Source organism: Ailuropoda melanoleuca, chromosome 12 (assembly GCF_002007445.2).
Source record: "Ailuropoda melanoleuca isolate Jingjing chromosome 12, ASM200744v2, whole genome shotgun sequence".
Classification (NCBI taxonomy): domain Eukaryota; kingdom Metazoa; phylum Chordata; class Mammalia; order Carnivora; family Ursidae; genus Ailuropoda; species Ailuropoda melanoleuca.
This window is the reverse complement of record NC_048229.1, coordinates 62,811,440-62,823,588: the sequence shown is the minus strand read 5'-3', so window position 1 is coordinate 62,823,588 and position 12,149 is coordinate 62,811,440. Positions and strand designations below refer to the sequence as shown.

General features: G+C 46.8%; 1 protein-coding gene across 1 annotated transcript in view; it reads left to right on the top strand.

Moving 5' to 3' along the window:
- The window catches only part of CMTM4 (CKLF like MARVEL transmembrane domain containing 4), a 65,195-nt gene that overhangs the window by 41,178 nt on the left and 11,868 nt on the right, over positions 1 to 12,149 (top strand). Inside the window, exon 2 of the mRNA XM_034672436.1 lies at positions 6,383 to 6,559. Coding sequence (XP_034528327.1) covers positions 6,383 to 6,559 — 177 coding nt within the window. The remainder of the gene's footprint in view (positions 1 to 6,382; positions 6,560 to 12,149) is intronic.

Here is a 12,149-nt window from a genome sequence, read left to right as displayed (position 1 = left end):
AGTGGGGTGTGTTGGCTGCGTTGGTACTGAGACCCCCAAGCCCAGCAAGCCTTCAGGTGCCACGGAGCGATCAGCATCACTAAAGAAACTGGCCACATAGAAGCCACTATGGATCCACATTGTTGGAGACAGCCTTCGTATGGGCAGCCCTTTTTGCATCTGGTGGTTTTAAGGCTCCTTAAAATTACTTTTAAATATTGTGATTTTTGCTTATGTGAATATCTTTAAATGAGTTTCATTAGATCCATTGATAAACTGGTGATGAAGGAAGGTTAGGGTTTTGTCTCATCTTTGAAGATGTCTTCACGGATTTTAGGGTCACTGTTCCTTCTGGGGTTTCCCTGCCATCACATTAATCAGAGTTACATGCTGGCCTCTAGGCTGGTCTGTGCCCATGGCCTGCACTTACCATGCAGTGGCAGCTGGGCAGTCGGATTGTGCTCTCATGAAGGCTTTGGAAATGATGAACTCTCCTGATAAAGAAATGGGACCAACATGGACTTGCAGAGTGACTTTTATTTTCCATTAGAGCTTTTAATGTCATTTTAAAATATTCATGGGTGGTTTCAAAACAAATAAGGATTGATTCTTGGAGGTCACTAACATTTAACTCATAATAAACTTGGATGCTTCAAAAAGTGTTTATATAGAGAATATTTAGTTAGTTTTTTTTTTTAAGCACATATACTCATTGTAGACATTTTGGAAAATAAAAGAAGCGAACAAAAAAAAAAGCCTATCCAGAGTCCCACCGCATAGATGGATTCCTGAAATGAAATTCTGAATATTTTATTCTTTTGTTTTAAAAGTATAAATAACATGGGCAATATCTCTGTATCTTAACCTTGACAATTTAGCAAGAGTTTGTAAAGCCATTTGGATCTGGTGTCTTTAAGAATGAGTGACGTGTTCATCCCATAAACTTTGCCGTTGTGTACTAGATACCTAGGACATGTTGTGAGATTTAACAGTATGCCGCAGTGCCCTCTTTGGTCAGTATGACTTGGATTATGCTGCCGCCACAAACAAACCCAGAATCTCCACGGCTTAACACATGGGAGTTTCCTTCTCTCGCACGCTACGCACTCCTCTCCTGTGAGCCTTACTCAGAGGCCACGAGCTCCTGGGACTTTGCCGGCTGCTGTGGCAGGGAGAGGGCAGCGTGCCTACTGGCCACAGCCAAAATAACACATCTCTCACCCCCTCAAACCTCTGGTTACCTAAACCCAGTAGACCCAGGCTTTAAGTGGCTTGAGACTGATGTGATTTTGGAGGCCCACTTTAAGGAAGAATATGTAAAATTAAAAATAGAAAACTAAGTATGAGAGTATTTTTTAATTAGAAACACAAAATTATGAATTTTAAAAATGTTTTCTATCTGTTTTTGTTTTGGGCCTCTGCTAATACGTAGTACGATCAGTTTAATACTGAGAAAGTATGCAGAAACTACGTGAAAGGTTGGTGTACACCAGAGCTATTCAGATTTTAGATTGCCACTGTTTTGTATTGAGCTCAGCGCCATGACAGTCCGTGTGCTGTTACGCCACATGCATCAGCTCATGGATGCGCGTGTCGCGGGTTGTCACCGGCACGTTTGTTCAGTCTGTTGCAATGCGCTGGAGGCCATTTTGTGTGCTGGTTTGGGGGTGGGGGTGCTTCCCAACGTTGTCAGTTCAAGGTTCATCAGATACCCTTGGACTGACTGGGATGCAGGAGTTGTCATCTCGAGACCACACACACGTGCTCGTGCTTTCTGGTACCGCCGCAGACTTCTGCCATACAGACCCTGGAATTCTGATCAATTCTGTTTCATGTGATTTCTGCCCAAAACGGAGACAACGTATAGTGTGTTTATAATTGCATACTCTGCATTCTTTTTTTTTTTTTTTTAAGATTTTATTTATTTGACAGAGAGAGAGACAGCCAGCGAGAGAGAGAGAACACAAGCAGGGGGAGTAGGAAAGGAAAGAAGCAGGTTCCCAGCGGAGCCTGATGTGGCGCTCGATCCCAGAATGCCGGGATCACGCCCTGAGCCAAAGGCAGATGCTTAACGACTGAGCCACCCAGGCGCCCCCATGCTCTGCATTCTTGAATATAATCCTGATCTGTCTGGTGAGTTTTAGGGCCTGTTTCTTCTGCATGATGTCAGCTCAGACCTATCTCTCACTCAGCTTCCAATTAGCCGAATCCCCAAAACACGCATTGTTACTCCATCACCACCTGGCCCAGAGGAGTTGTGATAGGAAGCCAGAGCAGCAGGCATGGCGTTCTGAGGCATAAACTCCATCATCCTGAGAATAAATCTGCCTGGGGAGCATCTTACAGCACAGACCTCCGGCCCTGCAGTGTGCCTGGAAGGAGGAGAACGGGACGTACTGGGGAACAACGCTGTTGATAACCAGCACCCTCCAGAAAGGTCTTGATGCTTGACACTCCCACCAGTAGAAACATGGGGTTCTAGGCAATTTTAAAAAGTTTTTTCTTTGTAAGATTTTATTCATCCATTTGGCAGCATGGAAGAGAGGACAAGCAGGGGAGCAGCAGAGGGAGAGGGAGAAGCAGGCTCCCCACTGAGCAGGGAGCCCAGTGCGGGGCTGGATTCCAGGGTCCCGGGACCATGACCCGAGGCAAAGGCAGATGCTTAACCAACTCAGTCACTCGAGCACCCCAGAAATTTAAAAAAAAGTTTTACTAGTAACATAATCAGCCAGTTCTTTTTCTCCCTCCCTTCCTGCTTTTTGATAAATCATAGTTATCTGCAGTGGTGGAAACCTGACAACCTTTTAAATCTCAGTTTACTTACCGACTGTGAAAATACTCCTGGTCCGTTGGTCGGTGCCACACGGGAAGGGCTCTGTCCAAGGGTTGCACAATCCTCCAAGTAGCAAATCCAGTAACTGTTACTTTTTGCATCTCTTTGAGCATCTCTGTGCTATTTTACAATGTGACATACGTCCACTGCAGAACTGTTAGGAGTGGAATTACTTTGGATTCTTGGGTTGCCTTCAAGTTGTTGGCTTCCAGTATAATTTCAAGCCCTTATTTTCTTCTTGTGGATCAATAGGTAGCTTTTACTTCAGCAACGATTGTTAGGCTTCCCTGTGCTGGAGGAGAATTTGACATTTACTGTGCCAGAAGGCAGGCAAAAAATGGTACTGTTTATTAGAACCAGAATATTAGAAGCCGCCTAAATACATATCAAAAGGGGACCGATTATATTATTATGAGTATAGTTGTGGGTATGTGCGTATCTATCCGTACCTCTGTCTACATACGAATACTTGTGATATTGTGATTTATAATAAATATATGTTTGTTCTTCATCTCATTTCTGGTATCGCGCTCCTAAAACCCTTGAAATCTCTTACATGGCTAAGAGGTGTCTTTTGATATTCTTAGCAACCCCCTTTCAACCACATCTGAGTTTGTGTTAATGAGAGGACTTTTGCAAAGCACCTAGGGATGAGGGGGCTGGTTGCCAGGGAACCAACCGTGTGATTAGAGAGTTGGAGCTTTCAACCCCACACTCATCTCTGGGAAGGGGAAGGGGGTTACAAATTGAGCGCTATAAAAACTTGAACGCAAGAGGTGACCTCTGCCAGGACCCTTTTGGACCTCGCCCTGTGTATCTCTCTTCGTTTGCCATTCAGTTATATCCTTTAGTAACCTGGGTGCCAGAGCACCTGGCCCCAGGGGTTGCACAAAGACCAGGTTTGGCTGCTGGCCACTGACACAATCCAAGGGCAGAGAGACAGTGGTGGTGAAACTAAGGAATTTATTCCAGTGAGGCGGACACTGGGAAAACAGACCTCTCAAAGCTCACTCTCTCTCAACTGCTGAAAATGCTTCTAGGTTTAGGTAAGGAAAATGTGGGACAAAGGTTGTAGGTATGGGCAGCTGGGCGGTAAAAGTAAGGTCGATGATTGTCAGGTCGATGATTGTCGTGGGGTTAGCCCCATGGGGTCTTGCTGGCTCAGGGCAGTCCCTGTTGCTGGAGGGGGTAGTGCCGCTTTGCCTGCAGGGTGTTTTTCCTGAGTGGAGAGATAAGCTTGAAAGAACTCGAATTAGATTACAGACTGAGGTCAGAATGGAGGCAGTTGACGTTCTCTTTCACTTGAATATCCTTTGTAATAGACTGTAATGGACTTTGTAATAAATCTATAACCTTCTCAGTAAGGCCTTCCATGTCTCTCCCAAAAATTTCAAACACCTTTGCCCTAGTTAACATTACATTCTCCTTCCCTGCTTTGCTTTTCCCCCCTTTGCACTTCACACTGCCTAGCATACTGTACTTTTAATTTCATTTTTAAGAGCTTCTCCTTCATTAGACTATGAGCTGGACAGCACATTTTTGTTTTGTTCACTGCTGCATTGAGTGGCCTACTAGATTTGCATATTCTTGAAACTGCTTTTATTTTAATATTTAAGAATGTAGGTGTTACCTTCCCACACAAATATGGTTGAAGTTAGCATACCAGCAACATTTGTAACTCATCAGTACAGGGTGTTATTTCTTGCCCAAGATTACTAGATCCAATTACAGGGGGAAGAAAAAGTTTAGGAGTTTCCTTATATGAGCTACTTCTTTGTGAATTGATTGCAAGTCAGGCATGTAATTCAGATGGAGAATTCAAGTCTCTGGTTCTACAGAAAATTATAACAGCAGTTAGGAAAAAGGACAAAGTGTGTGCGTAAGGACCCCTGTCTCTAACGCGCTGACTTAAAAGTGCGAAGCATGTATTGATAGGAGCAGTGTCTTCTGTGATTGCTGCGCGGAAGGATTGGTAACGAATAGAGCGGAGCTGCCCTGCCCTGCCTGTTACGTGGAGACCCTGCCAAGCACGTCAGCAATTGTGGGTGTGGGTTTTTAGAGCCACTGCCCCTGACCCCCCCCCCCCTGCATTTGCTGGTGGTGTGCAAGTAACTGTGCTTGGGGCCTTAGGTGGAGAGAGGTGGGCTGGCTCCTGCCCTCAGAAAGCTCAGAAGGCAGAGGGAGGCATCATGGCAAGTATAATAAAGGGTAGAATGCAATCACACATGAACAAGCTTTTCTGGGAGAGGTTGGAATCAAATAATGTCTGGCAGGGAGAGAGACAATCAGGGAAGGCGTGGGGAGGAGGTGGCATTGAGTGGTGCACTGAAAGGCACGTGTGGGACTCCAGGAGCCAGAGAAGGACCACAGAATAGCCTTGTATGTTTCCCACACTTTAATCATCTGGGGATTTTGTAAAAAACAAACGAACAACCTACCCTAAGAAACCAACCATTCTGACTCTGAAGGTCAAGGAGGAGAGGCAGAAGTTCTGCACTTCCAGCCGGCTTTCTGGTGATGCCGATGTTGCTGGCTCTAAGGACGGATCTGGGACCACAGAGCTGCCTGCCTACACTTCCTGGACCTTTGAAGTGGGGGCTCGCCTCAGGTTCTGGCCCAGGCTGGACACGTGGTAGGCTGCGAGGTGCTTGGTTAGAGAAGTGCTAGAGTAGAGGCTGGGAGTCCCAGATTGATGCGGTTTTAGGTGCAAGACCACCCGACCTTTCGACCTTTCTTCCATCACTGGGCCATCAGCTTAGCCTTTGGGCTGCCTCCTTCGCCTGGAATCTTCTTTAAAAGCTCACCTGGTAATTTCCATCGATACCTGTTTGACTATGATCTCTGATCTCTTGGGACATATTGCTGGAGTGTTACTTCGGTCCTTCAGAAAGACATTGGCGCTCTTATTGGTAGATTTTTCGATGTTTTTATAAACCACTGTTCTGCCTTTTTAATGGCCAAGTCCAGTGATTGCTTTTGAAAAGTGTAGCTCGTGAATGAAGTAGGTGGGCCTTGTTTTTAAGCACTTGTAATTGGTAGAAGAGGGGATAATACCCATCCCTGTCTTGAAGACCTCCAGGGTCCCAGTCAGCCTGCGTGACCTCTGCCTGAACCCCTAGGGTAGCTGCAGATGGCATAAATAGACACCATTTGGACCCTGCCCTCTCGGTGTTTGGCATCATTCTGGTAGGGACTAGAAATTAGAAGCGTGTGTCGGCAGCGTCCACTTACTAGTGACAGAGGAAGAACTGAAAACATCGCAGAGCCATTCCTCTCTGTTTCCTCTCAAGGTCCGAGCTACACCCGAACGGTGTCGGGGGTGGGGGGGGCACTGCGGTGGGGTGTAGGTGTTCACGTTAGGGATTCCATCCTTTCGGTAAGGCCTCCATTCCTGTTGTTACATAAGAATTTCATCAGATCCTATTGCTGACAGTGATGCCGCGGTCCGCAGAGGAATCCTGGCCTCATATGGTGGTGGCGGTGGAGTTTTATTTAAATGCGGCAGGCACATATGTCCACGGATGTGTACTAAATATACACACGTGTGTGTGTTTCCAATTTTCTTCCTAGATTTTGGCCCTGATTGCGTTCATCTGCATAGAGACCATCATGGAGTGCTCCCCGTGTGAAGGCCTCTACTTTTTTGAGTTTGTGAGCTGTAGCGCGTTTGTGGTGACTGGAGTCTTGCTGATTTTGTTCAGTCTGAACCTTCACATGAGGATCCCCCAGATCAACTGGAACCTGACAGTGAGTACAAGGCACCACTGCTCTCTGACCTCGAAAGGACGGGGTGCAGCTCGGCTCCGAGGGCAAGCTGGAATCTCTCTGCAGTCTGGTTTGGTTCCAGTTCATTTTGATACTTAGTTGATTGTAATGCAGCTGTGAAATTTTAACTTTCTTTACTGGGTTGAATAGAACTATAAAGTAAATGGAATCTTCACTAATGGTAGAACCATCACATAACAATTATTTTGACCCCTTTAAAGATGTCATTTCAATTTTATGATCCTCTGAGAAGATTGGTAATGTTGATATTTATAGAACCTGGAAAGAAAAAAATGGAATTAGTATGTTTGCGTATGTTTCACACTGGACCCAAAAGCCATTTACAAAAGTATTGATTCAAGAAGCATTGAAAATATGAATGAAAATGCCAGTGACTTGCAAAGCCTAGGATTAGCATTAAATTCAAAGCAACTGGGAGGACGCGGAGGGTTCGATGGTTTGATCTGAGTTTTGAGTGGAAGCTTGTGCTCTCAAGGGTTTGGGTTCTTAACCCCCCCCCCTTTGACAGCCTTACCTTGGGTAAAGTGGAGGCGATAGTATTTTGCAGGCTCGTTTTAAGAATGAAATGAGAGCGTGTGTATAAGGGACCTCAAGCCGGTGTGTGCTGCTGCCATTCCGAGAGATAGTAATATTATCGCAGGCGAGGGGCCCTTGTTTCCTATCAACCACGTTTCCCCTGCAGACTCTGCCAGGTTTGGCTTCACGCCCCTAATTCAGTCTTATCTACTGATTTGACAGCTATAAATCTATTAAAAGACTTCATACCACAGCTTAATAACTAATTCATACTGGCCTTTATCCCCAGAAATACCTCTTTAGTGAGCTTTCTGGAATTCTGATTTTTCTATTTTAAACATGAAGGGCTTTCTACTTGTTGGCTATCACATGATTTGGTCATATTGAAGTGCATCATCTTCTTCTTCTTCTTTTTTTTTTTTTTAAAGATTTTATTTATTTATTTGACAGAGGGAGAGAGCACAAGCAGGGGGAACAGTAGAGGGAGAGGGAGAAGCAGGTGCCCCGCTGAGCAGGGAACCCGATGCAGGGCTCGATCCCAGGACCCTGAGATCATGACCCGAGCCGAAGGCAGACACTTAACCCTCTGAGCCACCCAGGCAGCCCCTGAAGTGCACCTTTTTCACTGGAAAGTTCACATACTTCTGGTCAGTGTTGGGTGGGGCAAACGCCTGGGTGATGTGGTCACTTGAGAACACTTTCAGTCCTTTGGGATCCTTTCCAGAATTTCCGCCCTTTTAGAGCAGATGAAGGTGTATGCTTCTTCAGAAGAGTGCCTGAGTGTATGAACTTGAGGAAATGGTACTGAACTGAGGGGAGCTCAGGTCCTCTGTTCTCCTTGAGGGGAGAGAAGGTGAGTTCAGGGCTGGACACAGCTCATTGAGTTGCTACAGAGGGTTGGCCTTGGCCGTGTTGTTTCTCCAACAAGGTGGTGGGAATATTTTGTCCTCAGTAGAGCCACCTAATGAGTGAAATTGGGTGTGAGTGGTATAGAGTTAGAAAAATGGTCATTTCAGGAGCTTTGTTGATGCAAAAATATTCATGGAAAATGGTAAATAAGGCGGAAGCTGCAAAGTATCTGTTTTATACAAGCATTATTTGATGCAAGCAGCGAGATTCTGTTAGCTGTGCGTTTGCTTGTTTTTGATGAACCTGTGGGACTTACCCCGTGGTACTTGTTTTTCTCTGTGTATGAGGGGCTCAGACACCTCTGTGTCCCACCTGTGTTTACCTTAGTTAGTGGCCCAGGCCTCCTCCCTCACCCCTCCCTCTCTTCCCTCCCCTGCCCACCACTGAAAGCCTGCTGGGGACTCCCGGTCTCCTTAGCCAGCACTCTGAGCCCCTCACGTACGGCTTCACCAAACTTCCTAACAAGGAGGGAAGCCTGCGCTTGGGTTCTCTACTTCCCTGCTCCCCATCTCTCTTTTCTCACCTCTTACTGTCAAGTACAGCTCACTCAGAAAAAGTCATTAAAATGTACAGTTGTGTGACGAATGATAAAGATTGTGGAGCCGCCATCTGGGTCAAGAGATAAACTTGATGTCCCTGAAAGGCCCTCTGGTGGGGATCACTGGGGCCTCCATGTTCCTGGAGCCCCCCAACTGAACGGTGTGAGCGGAACTGCCGTGGAATGTTCTGTCCTTCCTGTTGTACTCTCCACCCTTGCCTGCCATGACACCACACTGTACTGGCTGTTCTTCCTCCTTGGTCCTCCTCCTCCGTGCCTCGGTGGCCCTGGCTCACCCCTGCAGACCTTCACGATCAAGAATCCAGGTTGGGTGTTGAGTGAGGACAGTCAGAGTCACCCAGATGGGCCACCTGCTCAAGGCCTTGGCCATGACTCGTGATGTAATGTTTCCTGACACCACTTTTCACACCAAATAAGTCTTTTTTTCTGACACCGAATCTGTGTAGTTTTTCCACACCAAGCAGTTCTCTAATTGTCTGACACTAACAAGGTGGCCAAAGATTCAGCTCCGTTCCAACGCCAACTCCTATAGTTGGCACAGACCCCCAGGAGAAGGGCTCAGTCCCACGAGACTGCCCCTGCTGCAGACACCTGCCACAGATGGGGCTCCCAGGTGACCTGCACCAACCGCAGATTTGCTGCCTGAGGCTCATAATCCTCTAGAGCCGCTACAGAACTTGGGAAGAGTGCTCTCCTTGTGCTTAGTGGTTTGTTGTAAGGGATACCACTCAGGAACAGGCAGAGGGAAGAGGTGCGTACGTGGAGGGCAGGATCCAGAAGAGTCTCAGCGTGCCGGAGCCTCTGTCCTCGTGGAGTCGGGGCGCAGCACCCTCCCAGCATAGGTGCATAGTCAGCAGCTTGGAAGCTCCCTGAAACCGGCATGTTGGGGTTTCCTTGGAGATCTCATTATGTAGGCACGACTGAATTGAAATCATTGGCCATTTGGAGGCTGAACTCAAGCCTTAGCCCCTCTCCCCTCCCTGGAGGTTGGCGGGGGTGGGGCTGAAAGTGCCAACCCTCTAACAGCCTGGTTGGTTTTTTCTGGTAGCCAGCTCCCATCCTGTAAGCATCCAGGGGCTCCCGAGAGTCACCTCATTAGTATAAGCTCAGGAATGGTTGAGAGGGGCTCCTTGTGAATCACAAAAGACACTCTTGTCACTCAGGAATTGCCAAGGAACTGGGTACAAAGACCAAATACGCGTACAAAGACCAAATACATACTTTTTATTGTACCACACTCATCTTTTCTGGGACTCTGCTTCCTTACCCGTAAATGTAGAACATAGTAACACATCTGCCTTATTCGTATTTTGGATCATAATTAGGTTAGGATCAGTGACGTTACACACACACACACACACACACACACACAGTTGGCACAATGGGGATTCCACGGAGGGTATATGCCACTATGGTCAGTATTATGATTGTCCCTTTGGTACTGGGGCCACTTGAGCACAAGGCCATGCATGGTGTGGACTAGCGGCCGTGCACTTCCTCTCTCATCCACGTGTAGAACTGACCTCAGAGTGAGCCGCAGGCCCCAGTGGTTCGGGAGTGATTGCAGTACGAGCCTAGGGCTGAGCTTGTTGACAGCCGTCTCACCTGTGGTCAGTCCCGCAGACATGTATTGAACACCTGCTTTGTGCTAGGATTTGGGAACCGAAAGCACAGGGCAGGTCGGTGGCAAGCTGCTCGTGCTTTGGTAAGTGTGCTCCGTAAGATCGGTTTTGTGTGAGGCCTGGTGGAACACGGGCAGAGGGGTAGTAGATGCCTCGGGGCAGAAGCCTGGAGCGGGAGTCAGCAGGGGGATGTTCAGAGAAAAAGCCAGATGCCAGCTGGGCCTTGAAAGATGAGTGGGTGCCCAGTGGACACGGAGTATGGAAGAGTGGGTAGGGCATGTCGCTGGACAGCCCATTCGCTGGGACCGGAGTAGGGTTGTAGACTCGGGGCCTGCCGGGGCTGGGCAGCTGAGAGAATGGGCGGGTGACGGGGCAGGTGGTTCTCTTCCTCACCCCAGCTGACTGTAGTTGCTTCAGGGCACTTCTGTAACAGCTTTTCAAGGGCAGCTAGAAGCTGCTGCTGCTTTTTTTCTTTTTTTTTTTAAGAAGTTAGTTTTTTATGTCCAGTCTTCTGGTGTTTTGACTGCTGTTCAAGTCAAACCTGTTTGTGGGCCAGATATGGCCAGTAGGCCTTGGGTTTGCACCCTCTGGGCCACATCCTGTTGACCTGTTATTGGAGTTACAGGGGCTCACCCCTGTACGGACTGGTGTGTCACTGAAGGAGACAGCCAGGAGCGTTTGTGTGAGGGTGGATTTCTTCTATCTTCTAGCACGAGGAGGGGCTGCAACCTTGGGTGTTCTAGGGGCCAGACCGGAAGCATAAAGTGGTGGGGGGTGTGAGACGGTAGGGCGTGGGGACGGCTGCGGCAAACTGGAAAGGTTGTGGCTGATAGGGTACAGGTCCCAGTAAAATCATTAAAAAAAAAAATTAATCTCCATTGTTGACTGCAAACCCCCAAAACCCAGTCAGAGGGCACGTCCATGTATTCCCCCTGATGTGAAGGATGAACCTATAAGCCTTGATTTTTGTTTCATGGACACGGAACTCAAGTAGTTGATGCTGACAGACACCTGCGCTGTTGCACCTTTAAGCCTTTTAAGCTGTGCAGAGCAATGTTTATTACAGAAAAACTGGAAGATACAGATAATAAAAAAGATAAAATCATGTGATGATCCAAGACAAATGAAAACATATGTCTACCCGAAAGCTTGTAAGTTCATACGAGGGTTATTCAAAACAACGGGAAAGTAGAAACAACTCAGATGTCTAAAAACGGATGGAAAGGTAGGTAGAATGTGGCGTATCCATATAGCAGAACACGACATAGTAATAGAAAGGAGTGAAGCGTTGATATGCGCTCCAACATGAGTGATCCTTGCACGTGGGAGAAGCCAGTCACAAAAGACCACATGTATTAGTCTATTTATATGAAGTGTCTAGAATAGGAAGATCCACAGAGACGGAAAGCAGGTTAGTAGTGGTTGCGTAGGATTCGGGGAGGGATGAAGAATTACCTGCTAATGAGTTTCTTTTTGGAGTGCTGAAAATGTTCTAAAATTAGATCGTGGTGATTGAATTGTACATTTTAATTGGGCCTATTATATGGCATATGAGTTATATCTTAGTAAAGCTGCTAAAAAGTCATACGTGATACAACCCGTTGGGATAACCCCTTGGAATACTTGGTGTCACCTTCCGGACCAGGTAGACCAGCTCTCCCATAGGCGTGGATATTGTGATGTGTGAGGCGGGAAGAGCGGAACCATCAGAATCCTGCTTTTTCACTTAAACTAAATATATTCCATGTTAAATGTACAACTACAGAATTATTTTTAATGACCGCATAGTGTTCCATTGTGGAGATACCATTTTATTTCACAAATCCCCTGTTCGTGAGCATTTTGTTTGCTTCCCGGTTTTGGGGTTTTTGTTTGTTTGTTTGTTTTGCTATTTTAAGTCCTATCATGAACATCCTTATACTTAGACCTTTCTGTGCTAGTATGG